We start from the raw sequence: 22,926 nt of genomic DNA, 5'->3' as shown, positions 1-22,926 counted from the left end.
GATCATGTTAAAAGATGGGCACTGGCTGTCCCAGGGGAGGAGTGGATTTTCCCCAAAGAACATCTGCTCCATTCAGTGCCTTGGCTTGTTCAGGACTTAATGTAAGGTTTGAAGTCCAAAGCCTAGTATGAGGAGGACGGGGGAATATTGCTTGAAAAAGAAAAATGGGTATTAGGTCAAGCCAAGTAGTATTGAAAATCAATCCATTTGCACAATGAAAGATGTGAAATGAATTACAATTTCTTGGCTAAAGTTAAGATAACTATTTATATTCTTCTTACAGTTATCAAGAGATTCATTACTACTACTGAATGATTTGATAAACATTACTAAATATTCTTTCTTGGATACTTATCTGACTCCTAATACCACAGTATCTGAACATCTCATGCTCTTTAGTGTATTTGTCCTCCCAGAACTCCTGTGAGGTAGGGAAGTGCTGTTATCCCCATTTTACAGGTGGGGAACTGTTGCACAGAGAGACCTATTCATGTACTTGCATTCCATTTGGGTGAACATATTAACTGTCATACTAAGTTTAAAGTCTTATCTCACAAACAAGCAAATCTAAAGCAAAACTGCAGTCACTAGCAGTAGGCCAGGGCATTTGGCAAGGTGATTGTTCATTTATTTAATACCAAAGGTTAGAACTAATGAAACTGATAGTTCTTTTTAATTTTCTAATGTAAACTCAACTCTTGAAGTCTTGTGGGCTCCATGGGCATCTAAGTGCTCCTGATGGGAGGATGGAATCCTTTACTGTGGTGACAAAATGCTACATTAGACATTTCACACCTACTCTTTCTCAAGGGAATAGTCTGACTCAGGACAGACCCATTGCCACATATGACATTCAAGCTCTTGTAACTGATGGTAGGGGACTTCACAGCACTTTCACAAAGTCCTCCAATGTCCTAAAGTGGGAGCACAATCTTCCTCGGCTGAGGTTCAGCCTTGCACAAGTTTAAAAATGTTTGTGCTTTTCCCTTGCTAATAATGTCATTCAAAAGAGTGGGTGGGGTGTAAGAGCCACTTTCCTTCCCTATCCAGTAGAGAGAGGGTTAGATGCTGCTGGTTAGATCCTTGACCACACGGGGTAGTGCTCACAAAAAAAACCCACATGTAAATTGTTCATTTTGCCAGCCATTTAGCTTTTAAAGATTAGGAAAAAGGGGATTTTATATATCCACAGTAAAAGATGCACCTACATATTAACATGGGCTTAAAAGGCCAAACTCAAATTGTGGTTTAAGTAGTTACAATTCCATTGATCTGCACCAGGTATATCAGAGTGTTTTCCTAGATTTATGGAGGAAGTGAAACTTCCAACAGAAAGTTTCAGATTCTGAACCAAGCTAGGTACATCTTACAACAATCTAACTTATTACCAAAAATGCATAGTAAAGAGAGTTGTGTATACAAATTGTTCATACAGTTGTTTATACAGATTAAAGACTATATAGAAAAATAAGGCTAGGGATGTGTTGTTGTTTCAATTAACCTTCAAATCTCTTATTGCCAGAACAGAAAGTTATTTTGAGTGAGGTTTCTTTTTCAGTTTTTGTCTCTTCCGTAAACCCAAAAGACAGCCCCCATTTTAAACACTACCCCCAGCTTATTCAGGAAGCATCTATTACAATGAAGTATAGTGGTCACTTGAAACAAAAGCTGAAAAGAAAAAAAACAGAACATTCTGTGGGTTACTCAAATGAAAGCAGCAGTGCATATTCCAGCTGGCAGTTCTGGGTCATCTTCTTTCTGCCTCTTCTTAAGTGCCAAGTAATAGATGTTGCCAGCAGGCCTCATTGGGACCCTATAAGAAAATTACACAAATGCAGCACAGAACAACAGATGAAAAGATTAGTCACTGTATCCACAGATAGATTACAAGTGCTGGTAGAGGTTGTTTTTCATTAATACTTTTACTAAGCATAAAGGTGCTGTCAAGGTTCCTCCCCCACTCTGAACTCTAGGGTACAGATGTGGGGACCTGCATGAAAAAACCTCCTAAGCTTATCTTTACCAGCTTAGGTCAAAACTTCCCCAAGGTACAAAATATTCCCCCCCATTGTCCTTGGACTGGCCGCTACCACCACCAAACTAATACTGGTTACTGGGGAAGAGCTGTTTGGACGCGTCTTTCCCCCCAAAATACTTCCCAAAACCCTGCACCCCACTTCCTGGACAAGGTTTGATAAAAAGCCTCACCAATTTGCCTAGGTGACTACAGACCCAGACCCTTGGATCTTAAGAACAATGAACAATCCTCCCAACACTTGCACCCCCCTTTCCTGGGAAATGTTGGATAAAAAGCCTCACCAATTTGCATAGGTGACCACAGACCCAAACCCTTGGATCTGAGAACAATGAAAAAGCATTCAGTTTTTTACAAGAAGACTTTTAATAAAAAATAGAAGTAAATAGAAATAAAGAAATCCCCCCTGTAAAATCAGGATGGTAGATATCTTACAGGGTAATTAGATTCAAAAACATAGAGAACCCCTCTAGGCAAAACCTTAAGTTACAAAAAAGATACACAGACAGAAATAGTTATTCTATTCAGCACAATTCTTTTCTCAGCCATTTAAAGAAATCATAATCTAACACATACCTAGCTAGATTACTTACTAAAAGTTCTAAGACTCCATTCCTGTTCTGTCCCTGGCAAGAGCAGCATACAGACAGACACAGACCCTTTGTTTCTCTCCCTCCTCCCAGCTCTTGAAAGTATCTTGTCTCCTCATTGGTCATTTTGGTCAGGTGCCAGCGAGGTTACCTTTAGCTTCTTAACCCTTTACAGGTGAGAGGAGCTTTCCCCTGGCCAGGAGGGATTTCAAAGGGGTTTACCCTTCCCTTTATTTTTATGACAGGTGCACACAACAGCAAGGAAATTTTCACAAGCTGAAGTATCTTCTACATTCTCCCCTTTGCCTCATTGTAGGTATTTTTATTTGCTGTGTATCAGGGGATGATTTCCAAATTGTATCAGAGGAATTGTTTAGTGGTTAGAGCAGCAAACTTGCGTTCTGCTCCAGGCTTCATCTCCCTTTGACTCATTGTGTGATCTTTGGCTAGTCCTTTAACCTCATTTTACCCACATATGGGTAGCTAAATGAATCTTCACTCTCTCCTCAGATTTCAGGAAGCAGAGCAGGGAGTGACAGCACTGATCTGTTCTCCCCCCCACTCCCCATGCTCTAAAACTGCAACTGGAAGAGTGCAGGGAGCACAGATTGAAGCTCTTATCCTGGAACTGCACCACTCAGTATCTTGCTGAGCATCAGAGGAGTGTTATGTGTTGTGAGTAAAGCTACAATTTTGTCACAGAGGTCAGGAAGCCCATGACTTCAGGGAGCTGTGAGGTACCTGTGCCCCCCCAAACTCCAAGCTGCTGTGGGCAACCCCCACTGTCCCCAGAACTCCTGGCCGGAGGGACCCCACAGCTCAGAGCCACAGGTGAAGGGGGACACCCGAAGTTCCCAGCCAGGCTCTCAGCAGCTGCCCAGTGGCTCTCCATTTTGTCATGGATATTTTTATGAATAAAAAATTTTTATGAATAAAAAATCCATGAATTTTTCTTTATTGCCCGTGACCTGACCCTGACTTTTACTAAAAATATCCATGACAAAATATTAGCCTTAGCTGTGTGCCTAATAGGGTGCCTAGCTACACACGCACACATCTTCAAAAGAACCCTGCAAAATGCCTCATGTGCCTCTGAATCATCTGGTTCTACAAAATTGGGGCAGATCTGTCACTGAAGTGTCCAGGTGAGCATAACTCACTGAGACGAGAGGCACAAATTGAACGCTTCCAGAAGTAGTAACAGGACAAAAAAAAAAAGATCAAATGTTTATTGCATATTTACAAATTATCTGACACCGGACAGAATAAATACCTACAGTGTCTTATTTATATAAAGTATGGATAATTCACATCCCTTTTTCACCTGTATAATAAAACTGTTTAATATTACACACATACTATGAGTTAATGCTTACAATAGAGGAAACTTTTCCCTCATTAAAAATATAAATTGCTCTTTTTAAAGTTATCAAATTAAAACACCAGACTCCTTTATTTTAGGATAGAGGTAATACTTACATCAGAAACTTTATCTGATGATGCCACCATGCCATTTGAATGGATTATTGTTTTGGAGTGGGGTATCTTACAGAACAATCAGAAAGACATGGTCCTTGACCAAAGAACATCAATCTAGATTATCTGCAAAACATATGGAATACATCATATGAGCAAACAAACACACAAGCAACAAATCTGTGCGATGCACTGAATGTTTACAACTTTTTTTATTTAAGAAATGAGGGGAGGGTCTCAGAAGGCAGGTGAGATGTGGAGGCTTGAGTGTATGGTATTCTGTTATGGAGGAAAATTAAATAGTCCCCAAAGAAAAAAGACCAATCAGTGCACAAGTGTTTATTATGTGCACACGCATGCACGCACACACAGTAATACAAACTCACAAAATACTGCACGCTAAATTCCTCTACTTCCAGCATATTTAATTCAGATTCTCAATAAAAAAGGGGTTTCCAGACACACAGGAACCCCCTCCTGGAAGATTTAACTGGGTTAACTCAACTTCTTCATTCCCGGCTCCAAAGTCCCAATCTTTTTGGAGTGTCCCAAGGGAAAACCTCCTCCAGCATTAACCTTGGAGACAAAACTTTGCTTGAAAAAGCCTCTACTGGAAAGTAAAACCTGTAATAGAGTAAAGTCTCTGGGGAAAAGTCATTACACTGAACTGTCTAAACAATGAAAGCAAAGTACAAACAATTCACGCATGGACAAATTCCTACTAGTACAGCACCTCAATTAGGCCAAATAAAATTCCTTATGTATGAGTGGAGGTACCTGCTCTCTTTACTTTTAGGTCCCAGCTAGCTGCTCTGTCACCCATACCATCATTTCCCCCCATGAACCCACTTTAATCCATGGTTATTTACATGTGCAAGAGTCTACCAGAAAACACAGTGGTATTGTTTAAGAATAATTTAGCCATTCTGTAATTAAATTTGAATGGATAATTTATATTGTAGACACCTTGGGGAAGGGAAAAGGTCCTTTTGCTTTTCTGTCAAAGACCATGTTATACCTACTGAACGGGGCACCAATAAATAAGAACAGTCACAAGATGGAGTTATTGGGCAGGTTTCCTGTCCAAAGGGCAGGGGGGCAAAACTAAGATGAGGACTTGTCCTTTGTCATTTTAATCTTCTGTTTCTGTATCAGAGAAAGTGCATTGTATTTTGAACTAAAGGCAAATAATCTCCCCACTGTATTTTCCACTGAATGCATCCGATGAAGTGAGCTGTAGCTCACGAAAGCTTATGCTCAAATAAATTTGTTATTCTCTAAGGTGCCACAAGTACTCCTTTTCTTTTTGCGAATACAGACTAAGATGGCTGCTACTCTGAAACAAGGCAAATAATGTTGTCTAAGTTTGGGATATTACAGGTGCTTTGTTTCTAAAACAGTATTTTAATAGGAAACAATCCCTGATGTCAATTTGAGATCTCAGTCCCCAATCCTGCAAGGTGCTGACTCTCTCCCAAGAGATATTGACCACCTCCAGCTTGCACAGAAGTCAATGGGGTTTTAGACATCTCAGCAACTTGCAATAGTGATCTTACACAGTAACCCCCCCCCATTTTTTTGGTCGAGTATCATGATGCTTTTTAAATTCAATTAAAGTATACTGTAGAGTTAGAACTGAATGTCCAGAGATATGCTGGAAGACTGTACACACCCCCATTGCAATTAAATAAGGAGATGGTATTAGCCTCCAATATTATGTGTCTCACCCATCATACGTAGAGATGGTCAAACTTTTTCAAAATTCACCATTTTGATGAAACTTTTCAAAGAAATTCCAATGAAAAGCCACAGGATGAATTTTTTGTCAATGTTATGAAAACTGCATCTCATTTTTGACCAGGTCTATCAGAAAAATAGACCTTTTATTACAGAAACATTTTAATATGCAGTATACTATATTTCCCCCCATTCTATACTGTTACTGCTCACACAATATCATTTTTTTTTGGGTATAATTTAACAGTGTTCTTCTTATACACAGGGGCCAACACAGTACCCTTTACTAAGTGTGAATACTCATGTGAGTAAAGGTTGTAATATTTGACCCATAGTACATGCTCAGTGCTGCAGACCAGATCTATAAAAACGATTTTAATAAAGGAAAAGACTACTATTACATTATAAAATTAATAAAAGTACTTCTACTCAGTGTTTATCCTGAAAAGCCCTTACTTGTATGAGTAGCCATTACTCTTGTGAGGAATCACTTTGATATCAATAGTATTACTCACATGAGCAGGAATTTTGCAGCATTGGGTTCATTAACTAATTAATCTTCAACATCCTTGAAACAAGTTAAGTATCCTCATTTTACAGTTAGGAAAACAAAATCTGACAGACGACATGATTTTCATAAAAACAAGTAATACAGACACCTATGACTAGAAGTCATTTCTACAATAAGATGCAATTGCAAAGTTCTGCCAGTAAAACATCATCTAACGTAGATTTTAAAGAACACCCTTCACCTTTATAGCTGGGTTGAAAGCAAATCACAATTTTATGCTTCATATTTACATGTCACATCAAATGTTCTTGGAGGTTTTCAGTGAGCAGAATCCATCCCAGAATTGTACCTTCAGTTTTCCATCATGTTGTAATTTCTATAAGTCCTATGAAAGTAGAACCTAACAGTGCACTCTCCTTCAACTCACGCTCCCCCCAAAAGGTTATATAGGAGCAAAACTTCACAAATACTTTCTGCTGAATATAACATGAAAAAAGGCTCCAGAAGTTGTACACAGTACATTCTGAGCCTTCCAGCCATCAGGAACTCTGTGACTGTGACCAAACAAGCGTCCTGACTTATTCTTCCCTCAAATGCCTATAGCCGCCATCCTGGTAAAGACTTTTGCAAGAACCTAGAAGACCATATCATCATACACATCTTTCCCATCCTAGCTATTTTTATTTTCAAACTTCAGAGCAGAGGAGTGTAATTTACAGCATTAGCTGAAAGGGTATATTGGTTTACGCTTCAGGGTTAAGGAGAATATAAAGTGACTGCAATTTATTACTTTAACACAACAGCTTATGAAACACAACCACTAGTTTTACATGATTGAGTTTACCATAAAACAGCCATAAACAAAAATAATTATATTCAGTAAATCATTTAATACCAGTCATATTTTATGTGTTTCTGAAGAAAACCCTTTGAACACAGAAGGCTACCTAAAAATAATAAAGACTTTGGAAGATATTCGTGGAAGAGGGATGATGTTTGTTAGCATTTTCCCATCTTTTCAAATCTTAAATTTCACTCTCTGTAAAAAAAAATAAAAATCCAAAACAAGCTTAGATTTGGAGAAGTGCACATTGCAGTAAAAGCTGTATTTTTTTCTCTGTGTACATACATACCTGTAGCTATACAGATAAATATACTCAGTACATTTATTTGAATCTCATATACATAATGCATTTATATGAATTTGATCAGTTATCAAAGCAAATGTTCAGTGTATTCTTTTAAACACTGCACAAATGTTCTGAACATGCACTCATAGTTCTCCCATAGTGCTTTTCTTTAAAAACAACCAATGCATTAAATTTAATCAAAACAATTCTAATAAAACATTGTAGCTAAGATCTGAATTGCTCAGAAGTAGGGAAATTCCAATCTAAGGATCCTGTTACAACTTTACCTTTGCCATACTGCATAGTTCCAATTCAGCAAGGTATTTAAAGCACATGCCTAGCTCCCTGCATAATGAGTCCCATTGATCTTAATGGGAATACTCACATGTGTAATTTGGCATATGCTTAAGTACAGTAATTGATTGAATTGGGGTGTAATGATATGAATGCAGAAAACTTTACCACCGTATATAATATATTGTGTAGCTAACTGCACGTGCTCAATGGGACTTGTACAAATTATGGCTGCGGTGGGAAATGTAACTTGATATTTTAAATATAAATAAGAAAGAATATCCAAACTACAATGCTGTATTAACTTTGTTTTTGGAATTTAATATATGAAACATTCTCCTTCATCTTTCTGAAGCTCACATTTGGATTGCAAAAGCAAAACAACTGATGACAGGAGGCTGAGGGTGAGGGGGAGAATGTTAGTTTCTGGACCAAGGTTCCTTCAGCCCTCAAGACATCAGAGCCATTAAACAAGACAGTGTAAATGCCAGCTGCTGTTTCTTTGAAAGGATACAATGTTCTTCAGTGACAAAGCCACTCTTCTATAACAAGGTTAGATTGTTTTATGCATGTGTTGCTATGGTGAGAGAGAAAAGAGTTGATGAAAAATTGGATGACTACTTGTCTCACTGCAGAGAAAGCAACAGAAATTGAAGATTAATGTACTCTAGACCCATCGTATCTTGTACCCTATGCACTTAATATGCAATACTCAAGCATACAAATTGATACTTTCAACGTTCTGTAAGCCTTCAAGATGTAGAACTTAACAAATTACAAATTATTCTTTCATATCATTCAGCTACACACACTAAACCACCTGCACGAGTGCAGAAGGTGTTCTTGCCACTGCATTCCCTCAGAAATTTTGCCCAGAAAGTGGGAGGCAGCTTTAGTTAATAACTGGAGCACCACTAGCCAAAGCTGCTGAGGGGGCAGTATTAAATCAGCACTTGTAGGAGTTGACCTGTAATTCTCATAGTAATTTGAATTTCTGAAAATCCCAATTTATGGATACCTTCTAAAATATGTTTTTTTTTCTTCTGTCCATCTAGATATGAGGTTTTTATTGTGCTCTCTTAGCTGAGTCTAGCTGCTGTGTAAATTACAGACACTTACTTCCTTTCTCCCACTGCCTGAAACAGTAGCCAGAATGGTTTCTTTAAAACTATTTTTTATTTTCCAACACTGCCCTGTGCCAGTGTTATCTCCCTTCAATATACATTACCGAAAATGTGTTCTGCTGATCATGAAGCAAGAATTGAGAAATTGCTTCCTGCCTCTATTATCTATTTCCACTTCCAGCTGTCTCTTGACTCCATCCACATGCTCTTAAGGCTCTTTCACTGCACTTCCTCTCTGCCCTCCCACATACAAGTGTCCTGGGTCACCCTTCCCACCTACCTCTCCAATGATCCTGATTCCGGACTATGTAGAGGTCCCCAAACCTCTTCCCCCAGATGCAGACTCCCTCCTGTTTTTTGAAAAGTCTCCCAGTTTCCCTCACATTTATTTTCATCACAAGATTGCCTCAAATTCCTCCCTAGCTGCCTCTGAAATAAGGTTCCTCACTCCATCCTCATCCCAGTTGTAGATTCCCTCCCACAAAATCTCTTAAGATCCCTCTCCAGTTGCCTCCCAGCTGCATTCCCTCCTCTCTCACACATCCTGGGGAAAGTTCTGCAACTAGTATAAAGTATCTTATCTCCAGAGGACAAGGGGTATGACAATTTACACCAGCTGATATTTGTATCGTTTCTGGTCATCGGAGGCAAGACTAGTGCAAGGGAACTTTTCACAGTTTCATATCTGATACAACAACAAACACCATATAGTTGTTTGTGCTAAGTATTCTGAAGGAAGAAAAAATGCTAGATTTTCATCCCAGATAGGCAAATGATACAGATGGAACAGTTAAATCAAATAACCACAATTCCAGCTACATTTTAAAGTACAATCACACATTTTATTTATGCCGGTGACAAGTACAATACTATTTGCAAAACAAATGATTGTAACTTAGTTTCATGCTAAACAAGCAGGTTTAAAAAGCAGCTACTTTTTGTTATTAACAACCTGACAACTGGTACATTTTAGATGTTCAATTCTATGCAACTGCAGAGTATTAACATGGTGCCAGTTTAAAGTGAGGAGCTACTGCTGGATACAAGTTAATGAAAATTTGGAAATAGAGCAGCGGTAAGCAAAGTAATTTGAATAAGTACTGGAGAAAAATTATTTTCATATGGAAATAATGCTCCCAGTTGACAAAAAGGGTGAAAAATTGAGCTGTTCTTTGCAAATATAAAAAAAATGTAAAAGATTTAATAACTACAGATGTTTCCATTCAAGGCTCTATGTGAATGTACTGTAACAAAAATAATAGTCTGTTATATATTAGTGATCATCTCACTGTCTCAATTTTTTTTGTCTTTGAAATTCAAATATGTAATAAAGCAACCATATCGTTCGACTGTTTCTGAAGTGTCAATGACTTCATATAGCCACTTAACATAGTACAGGGCTGCATAGTCTCACTTTATGCAAAACCCTTATTATAAGTACTTATTTAAAAAAAGAAAGGTGAGAAGATTCAGACATCAAGTTCAGTTGTGAGCAAAGGGAACCACACATCAAAATAGTCCTCAGGCCTCGGCTTTTAGCATATTGTAATTTCTATCACTAAGAAAGTATCCATAAGGCTAAATCCTAAAGGTAAAGCTCTTTTTGGAGTCAAGGGACATTTTGCTTGAGTTAAGGATTTCAGTATTTAACCCATAGAATTTAGAAATGGAGGAGACGACCTATTAGGTTAACTTATCTAAGCCATGGAAGGCAACACAGGATTGTTGCATACAGAACATTAAGGGGCAGATCTTGTCCTGCTGAAGTCAATGAGAGTTTTGCCATTGATTTCAATGAGGCCTGGATCTCACCCTAAGTATTTTGTTTAGTCTAGTGTCAGGTGACAAGCAACAGGGGTTCTATCAATTTGTCTTTCCTTAAAAGTTAATTTCAAAGTCTAACAGATCTCATTACCAAAAACTGTTACATGATATTCACCCTATTTTTTCCTTTCCTCAGTTTTATCAGTTCAGCTCTAGTTATAACCATTGAGACTACCCTAAAACAACTCTTTCCTTACTTGCTTTTTATACTTTACAAACACTTGTACATAGTTATAATATACCTCTATTGTCTTAAGAGTCATGCTATTCCTGTTTAGCGAATTCATTCTTTCTTCATACATCAATCACTACAGTCTCAAGAATTTTAGTTAAACTTCTCTGGACTTCCTTCTAGTTTATCAGCATCTTGACCTACCTCCATATAATAGGAGTGGTCTCATCATTGGTGCAGAGAGGGGGACTATTATCTCCTTGGTACATGATACCACTGCGTATATGCAACCCAACACACAGACTGGCTGTTTTGCTGTTATATTGCATTGCTGTGCATTATCACCTTTAGATCTTTTTCTAGCATTACTGTTTTCCAAGGATCTGTCCCCCATTAAGCATATGATGGTTGGGTAATTTTTTTCCAGGAAGATTAATTTTTCCAAGATGAACCTTGTTTCCTAACTTTCTATCCATACTTCTATGCTATTCAGTTCTGTGCACTTCTGTTCTCTCTAGGTCAATCTGCATTCTTTATTTGTCCTCAGCAAAGACATCTCAAATTCTAGCATGCCAGATTTAAAGGATATTGTGCTCTACCACTGATATAGCTAATGTACAGCTATGGACTTCATTATTACATGAATACATTTTAATAATTTTGTGTCTATATGGTGTCTATCCAGCAGTTTTCTAGCTGTTTCATAACACTTAGAAATAAACACGAAAATATTAAAATGTGCGCAAAAGCCTTTGGAAAAGAAAAAAAGTCAAGACCCTTTTTCTTGAAAGGAGCAAAACACTAATATATTTGTGCAGGATATCAAGAGCCTCAGAAAAGCAGAGGCAAAAATAAAGGCAGAAACTTTATATGCCAACATGCCTTAAAGATGCATGCCTACTAACGTGAGCTAGTACGTAGAATGTCAGTGTGATAGATGTGGATATGCAATAATGTTATGAACACTGGTCAGTAAGGGGAAGTTACTGTACACTGAGGTTTTAAAACTTTCCTGTATGAATGCACTGATTTAACTTAATAGGGGGGCTGCGGGAAGAACAAGCAAGACGGCAATATACAATGGTCCCAGATAAGCAACTTTGCAGCAAATATCCGGGTCAATTATGAGACAAGGGCATACTTCAAGTCTCCAGGTTGAAGTGACACAGCTGTTTTGCCAGGCTAGGAATCAAATGGGCTACAAACAGCTAAAAAGCTATTTGATTCCTGTGAAGGGGTCATTGAGTTGCCAAGGCTCTCCAGGGAGTGTCAGTGAATTCTACAGGGAGACAAATTGACAGAGAGAGGCTCTATGGAAGAGTCCCCAGGTAGAATATGTTTAAACACCTGGTAAGCTAGATGTGTGTAGTGTGTCCTATTGTTTTTAAGATGGTCTTCTCTTAATTGCTTTTGTTCTAAATAAATGATGCTTTGCTTTAAGGTGGCTTTTGGGTCACTGCTTACCACTGTCACTGTCTCAGAGGGAACAGAATTGCAGGGTGTTGACATAAGTCAGACATGTGGAGGGAAACCATGGTTGTGCAATCCAGGACCCGCTCTGGGGAAAAACACATGATCCCACCCCAAGAGAGAGGGGATGGCTCGAGGACTGTGACTTAGGGAGGGGGTATGCAAGAAGAAATCAGGAGGGGTCAGAGATGCAGTTGCCTGGTAACCGTGACAGTCAAAAGCTCAGTAAGATATGGTGGGATCCAGTCCAGAGGGCTTTAAATTCTCATTTCCTTGTGGTAACTATTCCAGCTTTAATTCAGAACACTTGAGCATGGGAAACAAAAGGACTATAATGAATCCAGCTAGAAACAGGGTGAGGTCAGAAAGAATGATGCTTGTCCAGCAATGGTAAGGAACCTGGACAACAAAATGGAGGAATCAGAACACGCGGTACAGGACGTGACACCAGATATTGAAAGAATAGAAACATGATGGAATAGCAATCGTGCCTGTTATTCAGGTATTGAAGGGTATGTGCTGCTCAGGAGAGAAAGAAGTAAAAGTGAGGGTGGTGGAGTAGCATTGTGTGTCAATAATGTGGTAGACTGTAAAGAAATAAGAAGTGATTGCGTGGGTAAAACAGAATTATTTTGGACAAAATCACTTTGGTGAAGGATTGTAAAAGACGTTCTATAGCAGATTCTTAGGGCTTGATTTGCATATGGATAGAGATCTCTTTAATATTATTATTAGAGCTATAAATACTACTGGAAACTGTGTCATTACAGGAGACTTTAACTTCCCAGGTAAATGGGATGACCTGGGTAAATATAGGCCTGTCAGCCTGATATTGATCCTGGGCAAGATAAAGGAGCAGTTGATGCAGGACTCAGTTAAGAAAGAATGGTAATTAATGCAAATGAACCTGGGTTTTATGGAAAACAGATCTGGTCAAACTAGTTTGATAATCTTTTTGACGAGATTACACATTTGGTTGATAAAGGTAAGTGTTAAAGTAATGTACTTAGACTTCTGTAATGCGTTTGACTTGGCATCGCATGACATTTTGATGAAAATACAAGAATGATATAAAATTAACATGGCACAGATTAAATGTATAAAAACTGGATTATTATACAGGAGGAACTGAATGACCTGGAGGACTGGAGTTATAGAAGTAAGATGAAATTTTATAGTACAAAGGGCAAGGTCATGCACTTAGGAACTAATAAGAATTTCAGCTACGTGCTGGGGACTCATCAGTTAGAAACACAGGAGGAGAAAGTCCTGGGTATATTAGTTGAGCACAGGAATACTATGAGCCAGCAATGTGATGCCAGCATGAAAGAGGCAAACGTGATCCTAGGATATATCAGGCAAGGTATTTCCAGTAGAGATAGGAAAGTATTAATGTTATTAAGTACAACACTCATAAGATCTCATTTGGAACACTACGTATAATTTTGGTCACCCATGTTCAAGAAAGTGAATTCAAACTGGAACAGGTGCAGAGAAGGGCTACTAGGATGACCAGATGAGTGAAAGCACATCTTATGATAGATTAAAAGCGCTTGGCTTGTTTAGCCTAGCAAGATGAAGGCTGAGAGGGGATATGATTGCTCTCTACAAATAAATCAGGTGCGTAAACACTAGGGGAGGGTATTTAAGCTCAAGAACAGTGTTGGCACAAGAACAAATAGTACATGAATTCATGTAGGCTGGAAATTAAGACGTTTTCTAACCATCAGAGTAGTGAAGTTCAGGTACGGCTTTTCAACAGAAATAATGGGGTCAAACAACCTAACTAAAGATAAGATAGAACCTGACAAGTTTATGAATGGGATGTGGTTGCCTGTGACAGCAAGGGACTGGAGTCAGTGGATGTCTATACTGCAATTAAACAACCTTCCCCCTCATGGGATCCCAGAGCCCAAGCCCAAATATGCACACCACAATTAAACAGCCTTGTAGCCTAAGTCAGCTGATGAGGGCCAGCTGCGGGTGTTATATTGTAGTGTAGACATACTGTCAATAGCCCAGAAGTTCCATGGTCATTTTCACAGAAACTACCTCAGAAGAAGATTTTAATGGTATCTGTTGAACAACAGTAAAACAAAAGATCAATCACAGAAAAAAATTTGACTTACTCGTGTCCACTATTTGCAGATGAAACTGGAACAGCATTGGAATCATATTTAAATTTTCAAACTCTTTTTCTAAAGTACCGCTATATGCCTTTATAGATGCAAAATCCATTTCCAACTTCAACTGCTGATTCTAAAATTGGACAAAAGGTGTTTTAGCTTAAGAACACATCACAGTCACCTAGCAGTACATGAAAAAAAATGACAAAATAATTTCATCTTTTATTCCCAGATTTGAACATTTGGCCCACATTTGCCAAATTGAACTAATCAGATAAATTCAGCATGGTAATGCAAAAGTTACTTGGCTTTTGGTTCTATTCACAAGTGTCATTCTGGTAATTTCATCATTTCTCATTTGTATACAGTGGAATCTGCCCAATGATAGGGGGAGGACAAATTATTTTTTCACTACAAAGGGGCTGAGATTTGCAAATACAAGTGCATGCATATGAACAAGAAAGCTCAGACAGCATACTAAGCCAGTTAATTAAAACTCAGGTACAAATTATCCGAAATTCAAGAAGTTGAGTAATAATGGACATAGTGGTAAAAATGAGAGACAACTGTGTAGGAAGTGATAGAAAAAGAGCAGCAAAGAAAGACCTGAGAATTAAAGTGGATCATGAAAGGAAAGGTCAAAAAGAGACCTGGTGTAAATGAGGAACTCCTTGCTTCAGTGGAGTTGACCTGCTGACAACAGGTCTGAATCTGGCTAAATTTAATGCTGGTCACAAACAATCAAATGCCATACTGGGCCTCAACACTCAAATCGATATGGACATACAAAGCCTTATTCTGAAGAATCCCACTGAAATCAACAGGACTCCATCGGGGGGGGGGTGGTGGTAAAAGTCCATATGCCTGTTTGCGGGATCAGGCCCTTGGACTGCATGAACAGGAGTATTACAGGCAAGACAAATATAGTGGTTTTTCTGCTGTACTTGGGCCGCACCAGTTCAGTTCTGGACATTACATACCTCAAAGAATTCAGAGATGAACAACAAGAGTGATATAAACAAACAAGGAGACAGAGCCTCAGCTGGTTTAAACTGCTGTTGCTTCACTGAATTGAATGGAACTGTGCCAATTTACACCAGATCTCAAACGTTTTCAGAGTACAAAAAAACTCACCATAAAATTCATATAAGCAGAGTAGGATTACAAAAGGAACAGAAACCTTCATGTCTGTGTGCATGCTTAGTGTTCAGACATTGGATTATTTACCTTCAGATCCTCCAGCTGCTTTTTAAAGCTTTCCTGGTCTTCATATGCCTTTGTCAAACTTCTTTTCAGTTCACAAAGTTCAAACTCTTTAACTGTTAAAAAATAATTTTCAATTTAGATTGTAATATTTTCTACACACCTTTGAACAAAAACCATAAAAGAAACAGAACTGAAATTATACTTAACCCTACCTACACCAAAGCTGCCCACTGAGAGTCAATTTCAAAGTTAGAGGTCGCTACATAACAAAGACATATGACAGCAAAGGCGAACTACTATACAGTCACAGCATGCCAGATGACTATCAATGTATCGAAATAAAGACAAAAAATAGTTACTCATCTTTTTGTAACTGTTGTTCTTCAAGCTGTGTTCTATTACACTGTAGTGTATGTGCGTTGCGTACACCGGTGCATGAGAGTTTTGCCTAGCTGTACCTGTAGGGGCGGACCCACCCACTCTGTTCCTTGTGCTCCAAAATGAGGGTATAAAGGGCAAAGTCGCTCCTCCCCTACTTCAGTTCCTTTGCACCAGAACCAATGGTAGACTCTGATGTGTCAGGGAAGGAGGGTGAGTTGTGTACTCGATGTATGCAACACATCTCAAAGAACAGTTACAAGAAGGCAACTGTTTGTTCTTCTTCGAGTGCCTGCATGTGTCCACAGTGTAGGTGACTGCCAAGCTGTTACAATGAGGCTCCGAGCTCCTAGGGTAACAGGAACTGTAGAACTGCCTCCCCTATATTTGTATCCTCCTACAGCAGACATTGCATTATGCCTGGTGAATGTCTGAATCTAAGACAGGTGTCCATAATTGGGACGTTAGCCACAAATGCTGCTGAGGTCAAACATGCTCTGGTCGAGTGCATCTTAAGTTTGTCAGGAGGCATTACTCCTTTGACAGCTTAACACTTTGTAGTGCAGTTGGTGATCCATTTTGAGAGCTTCTCAGTTGTAACAGGATGACCTCTCATAAGTTCTGCATAAGAAATGTGCAGCAGGGAAGACACCCAAAAGGGTTTTGTCCTATCCAAGAAAAAGAGCCAATGCTCTGCGGAAACTCTACTTGTGCTTATGCAGAGGGTTAGGTAGAGGGGTGGAGATAGAAAGGAACTGGAGGGTATATCTCAATTCCACCATGCTTAATACACTCTTATCTGAGATGACGGCCTGCCAGGAATGTAGGAAAAAGGACAACGTGCCCCAGAAAGATGGGGACAGATCAATGAGATCCAGGTCAAATAGCATGCTGTCCGTGACATAAGAGTAAAAATGACTAATTTGGGGCCTGTGGCTGCAAAGCTGAAGAGTGCAAGGAAGTAGAAGGCATCCTTTTTCTTCTCTGTGACCTTGGTCAGCCAAACAAAAAAAGGACAGTATTACTGTTTGGGCTGGAATTGAAGACGATATCTTGTCTCCTCTTTGTCATCACCATACAGAGGCCCAAGGATTTCAACACTGTTTGAGTCCACTAGTGTGTGCAAAGCCTTATCTGTTTTAGATGAGAACAGAGCACATCCCTTGAAAGGAAAGTTGTTAATTGTTTGTTGCTGGAATCCTGGAGGTCTGCAGCCAGGAGGATCTGTGCAGAGTCACTACTGTCACCATGACCCTAGCTGTGGAATCTGCTGCATTTAAAGAAGCCATATGACTGATCGAGAAATGAAACGTCCCTCTGCAATAAGCAACTGGAGTCTTTTGGCAGTCTGCCAGCAACCTCCCAAACTGCCTCCCAGTTTGAAAAACTACACTGTGACGACACAGTGCCATGGTTGGTAATGTGAAATTATGAACTTGCTGTAGAATAAATTTTTCTACCACACAAGTCAAGCTTTTCGGCATCTTTGTCCCTGAGGGTAGCCTCATCTCTGCCCTACCAGCTCCTCTCACTCACCACAGCCACAAAAAGTGAATCTGGTGTGGGATGTAAACGGAACTGTTCAAACCCCTAGAACGGAACCTGATATTTATGTTCTGTTCTTTTGGCCACAACTGGAGTAGAGGCAAGGGTTTACCAGATGGTTTTGGCTAGCTGCATAATGGCCTCACTTATGGGCAGGGCAACCCTCCCTGGTGGCGTGGGATGGAGACTATCAAACAAACAGTTTGAATGTCCAGGGAGGCTGCCATCTTCTTGAGGAGCTCCTGATGTACCTTAAAGTTACCCAGTACCTGGGAGGATCTTTCTGGTACGAGGACCTCATCAGGTGATGAGCAGGATGTCTGCATGACAGGCAAGGGTGAAAGCCCCCAAGGTTGCTCTTGTGGTCCAGGATGGGTTATACTCTTCTGGAATGGGCTGAAAGAAGTCTTCGGCTTGAGATCCAAAGGCTCACTGGTACCAACCGTGACTGGTCTCCCAGTACTGGCAGGAGATGACTCCCTCCTGGAAAGCCTACTTGTATCAGGAAGTGGTGAAGTATATCTGGAACCTGGAGGCATCCCCCTGGGCATCCAGTAGGGGTACTGAGGGCACTGGTATAGGACTGGGCCCTAGGCAGATCTGCCCCCCAAGCACCCCAATCCCTGGCTAAGGTCCTCTCAGAACCCTGTCTGAGTGCAGGAATGGGAACGTGAGGAAGCTCTAGACTCTCAGTACCAGGATACCTGAGAGCCTACTTTGGAGTCTGATGAGGAATCAGAGTATTCCAGGAACCAGGAGGGGTCCACGGTTACCAAGAACTGGATCCATGTCAAGGATGCAATACTGGAGGAAGAATGGATGGCTTCCTAGCCACCAATAAAGTGTGGCATGGAGGAGCTGGTACCAGCCCAGAAGATGTAAAGAGTTGGTACTAGGCCCAAAGGTGATGGAGCCTGACTAGAGTGTTCCAGTGCCAATGGGGAACTTCACCTAGCCCAGATGAGGGTCCTCAGCCTGAGGCAAGGGTGAAGGCAGTACTGGCAGCCACAGCATAGCCTCTGGCCTACTTGGAACAGATGTAGGCTGCTGACCTGCAGGAATCAGGGATAACCACTCTGTTGCAGCCAATGAGGTAGCAGACTCAACAGTCACTGGGAGGACACTGAACTGACAGCTCAATTACAAGGTCCACTTGTATGAGCCCATGCTAGGAAGTAGCGAGGCAAAGGTACTAGACTGACCTTCTGTAGAGGAGTTCCACATTCTAGATTTTGAAGAACTGGATACTGATTTCTTCTGAGGCTGAGGCTGTACTGAGGTAATAATATTGTCCTAGTGATGGGGATCACCTCTGGCTCCAGTTTGATGGCATTTAATATAAAAAAAAAAGACTTCTCTCTACAATTTATTTTTCAGAATATACAACTTACATTTCAGAAGTCTGAAGATAAACTCCTGCAAAAAACAAAAATCAGATGAAGCAAAGTTCTTCTGGGAGGTCAGGCCCCCAAACTGAAACACATCTGTAGAGTCAATTTCTTCTTCTGACTCATCTTTTTCCTCCTTCTCTTTTTGCAGTTTCTGATGTTTAGAGAATTCAGCCATTTCTTTCTCAAACTCCCCTGGACAAAATAAATAAATAAAACAATTAAATGGGTTTCAAAAATTAACCACTTCTTCTAAAATCAAAGATATTGCAACACATTCCACATTTTTGGAATAACAAAGATTTGCCTGAATATAGCTGAAGTTTTTATATGAAGTAAAACTTTTAGATGGTACAGTGGTGAGCACTAAACAGTCACCACATACCAATAGTTACCATGCGACAGCATTCGACATTTCCTTACACACAGAACAGGGAAAAATAGTCAGTTAACCTAAATACAATGTTCTGGTTAGCTGTTGATGTGTTCCTCTCACCCCCTTTATTGGTGATTATACTTTGTTTTTGTTTTTTTTTTTTTGACAGAAATAACCTGATATTATATAACATTTATTAGAATAGCAAAATTGATGTGTAAAAGGGACCTTATGAATTCAAACTGAGCCAGTAATTTACATTTTGTTAAATCATGGAAAAAAGAGACGATTCCCACATAAAGCTTCTCAGAATAGCTGGCCTTTCAGACGTTATCATCAGACAACCCACTTAAACTATCTAATAGACTGGATTTCAGACCCCATACTCAAGAGCATGGCTGTGCATGCTGCAGCCAGGTCTCTCCATGATATCTCTGAAATCGGTGAGCTTTATAGGCACTGAAGTTCAAAACACACTTTCAGAGGTCATCTTCTAGTATAAACTCACAAGTATCAGTTAAATATATTTATCAATTGGCAGTAGAAAATTTTTGGTATAATAATAATAATTGGTCTGTCTTGGAAATACTGCTATACATGTACTTTAGTAGTAAAAAGAGTAAAATATTGTTGATTTTGTACAAATATATGTATATGGACTTCTGTTTGAAGCTTAGCATTACATACCACTAATAAGTTTATATGTCACGACTTATTTTTCCCCTAGAGGGTTTTGTGCTTTGTTTTTTAAAAATTACTGTAGAACCAATAGCATTATTATCAGAGTTAAGTTTATTTTGTTGCGATGCCATATGCATTTCCTTTTCTCAATAAGGATAATGTATTCATTATGTGGGCACTTTAAGATTTACAATGGAAAGCAAATAGATTAATAAGGAAATGCTTGGGTTTTGAAAGTGATGTGATAGACAAGTGTCCTGTTCACACTTAACACCCTTATCCTTTTAAAATCAAAGTGGAATTGCCTACTCATTATTTTTTAATCTTTTATTTTGTGTGCGTGTCACAAAAAGACAAATTGTTGTGGAAAGACTAGGTCACATCAAACCGAAGGAGTGAACAGTACTTGCCAAGCTATCAGTGGTAGGAAACCAAAATCCTAGTTCTCCGACTAGTACTGAAATTGTAAGAAAACTGTGTCAGAGAAAATGAAACAGATTGCTTGGTACATTTGAAAAGATGGTAAAAATCCTGGATGAGCAAAGCATGCTCCATCACAAGCAAAAATCAGAGTCTCCTTGCTTTGGTCATCTATGACAAGGGCCATCACAGAATAGAGTTTTGTGCCTACTTTTAGAAATAGCAATTTCTTGAACATTTTATTATTCCTTTCCTTGAAAGCTGCCTGATGCATAAGCCGAAGTCCCTATGAATTAGAATTTTGTGTGGTCACTGGGCTGCTACAGGCAAAACAGATTATACAAAATATTAAAAACTCACAAAATTATTAAGAAAAATGAGTCACTAAGTTTTTAATTTCTAAATACACTTAATTATTACAAAATAATTAAAACAAATTCCAGTCAATGAAAAACGTGAAAGCATGATTTTTCTTTTTCGGTTACAAAGTATATATTTGAGAAAAATCAGTCTTATAATGGGACACCGATTATATTAGCTATGAAGAGGCTATATGCTCTAAGAGCCAGCTATTTAATGCACTAGATATGTGTACCATCTTATATTAGTACCAATACCAGTTGATAGTCTGTCTGAATTGCAAGCTAGCTTGATTAGCATACAATTTTAACACTACCTGTTAAATTCTGTAAGTGTTGCTTTCCCATAAGGTGTTCTTTCTTGTTATGAAAAGAACTGAAAAACTGGTTACATGTCCGACAATACAGGTCATCACTTTCATCTCTCTGTTTTGATGAAAGAGGCAGAATAGCGAGAATTAGAAGGATCTTTCAGTATCTGCCAAATAATGAGTAATTAAGAAACATTACCTACTGCAATCAGGTAAAAACCAAACCAAAACAAAAAAACCCTGAAACCTCCTTTGCTCCTCATACAAACCAGATCCCATCAAGGCATGGGTCACAAAGAGATTTCACAAGACAATGAGAATTATGTAGGGTTTTTTTTTTGGTTTCAGGGCAAATCCTGACTCCATGGGCACAGAGGATGCAAGGGACAGTGATACCAGTTTAACTGGACTTCATCATGGGAGCTCCTTTGCCCTGTCACTCCAGGGATATTCAAGGCTGCAGTGGGTGAAAGTGGAGGCTGGAGAATCCACTGTTATTCGAGTCTTCTAGTCCCCCTCCTATGGGCTTCCACCCCCAAAGCAGTTCTGTTGCCTGGGGTTCAAGATTCCTTCCACTTTTTCTCATGGAGATCATCAGTACTGATATAAGTTACTTGGTCTATGCAGAGGATTTGGGCCTAAGTGGTTTTATTGCTTCCTTTAAGGAAGTGCTGAAATGTGCAATAATGTCAAAGGAGAGCACTATTATTGTCTTCTTGTTTACTGATCAAGGCGCTAAGCAGATAACAAATAAATGTGCTGTAATGAGGGTTAGAAGTCACTAAAACAGAAGGTGGGTCGCCATAAAACACATAAACCAGGTGTAAAGTGCCACCCTGGGAAAAAGATACTTACAGTTATTCAAATGGATGGTGCAGAATTAGCGCCGAGGCACGTACACAGTGAATGAAATAAGAAAAAGTAGGCTGCCAAAATAGAGAAATGCAGCCAAGAGAGGTTCCTTTAAGTGTGACAGAACGACATGCACAATAGAACAACTGACTAAGATAGTCCATGTAAAGAGTCACTTTGATCCTGTGGAGAGAGACTGGCACTATGAGTATGGAGAAATGGTTTCTACTCCTAGTTCTTCAGCTAACTTGATGGCCTACCTCAGGTCACACACTTAAACATCCTCTGGCCCTGTTTCTTTATTGGCAAATATGCAGAGTAAAATGACTTACAAGCCATTATTAGCAGTACGTTTGAAAAACAATTGAGTATATTCAATAGAGCAATTACTTTCCATAAATTTTTGTCACAACTTTTATGTCCATGTTCGAGTGAATGCAGATTTCATGTTGCCACAATTCCAAGTAAAATAATTTGGTTTTGCTTTTTTAAAATCAGACAAGGAAGTTATGTGCAATGCTGATTCATGCACTGAGCATCATCCATTGTGTGCACTGAATGAGGAAGAATCCTAAGGGAAAAGTAATACGTGATCATTCAATTAAAGATTTATTATAATTAGTGCTTCTGTTTTTCAGGGTTTAATAATTTCATTTTGGAGAGTTTATTTTTAGCAATTTTTTAGAGTTTTATTCAGATGCCCAAAAATTGGGGTTTTTCGGGGCTCTCTCTTTGTATATACTGTATTGAATAATGTAAATTTTATACGCTACTTACGACAGCAGAATATACTAGTATGAGTAATCTCTTTGTAAGTGTTCCATAGTTCCCTTTAATGTAGTACTATTTCTAATAGCACTAAGGAACATTTAGGCTAGTCTAGACTGCACATCACTTGCGGCAACATGTTGTGAACGCGTT

General features: G+C 39.1%; 1 protein-coding gene across 5 annotated transcripts in view; it reads right to left on the bottom strand.

Moving 5' to 3' along the window:
• Positions 1-1,134: 1,134 nt before the first annotated feature.
• Positions 1,135-22,926, bottom strand: part of LOC140910764 (uncharacterized) — a 39,363-nt gene continuing 17,571 nt past the window's right edge. For 2 of the 5 annotated variants that reach the window (XR_012158727.2, XR_012158729.2), the window contains 6 exons: positions 21,160-21,268; positions 19,010-19,201; positions 15,717-15,808; positions 14,493-14,622; positions 4,105-4,227; positions 1,135-1,813 (listed from right to left, as the gene is read on the bottom strand). Coding sequence is in view for 2 of the 5 variants with exons in the window: in XM_073342551.2 (XP_073198652.2) it covers positions 8,337-8,350; positions 14,493-14,622; positions 15,717-15,808; positions 19,010-19,201; positions 21,160-21,268 (537 nt within the window). In the remaining 3 variants the exon portion in view is untranslated. Of the gene's footprint in view, positions 1,814-4,104; positions 4,228-4,425; positions 7,389-8,287; positions 8,351-14,492; positions 14,623-15,716; positions 15,809-19,009; positions 19,202-21,159; positions 21,269-22,926 lie in introns of those variants that run through there. The other 3 variants (XM_073342551.2, XR_012158728.2, XM_073342550.2) reach the window with 3 other exon arrangements.

Source organism: Lepidochelys kempii, chromosome 4 (genome assembly GCF_965140285.1).
Source record: "Lepidochelys kempii isolate rLepKem1 chromosome 4, rLepKem1.hap1, whole genome shotgun sequence".
In the NCBI taxonomy this organism is placed as follows: Eukaryota; Metazoa; Chordata; order Testudines; family Cheloniidae; genus Lepidochelys; species Lepidochelys kempii.
The sequence above is the reverse complement of the archived record's forward strand: the minus strand, read 5'-3'. Positions and strand labels throughout refer to the sequence as shown.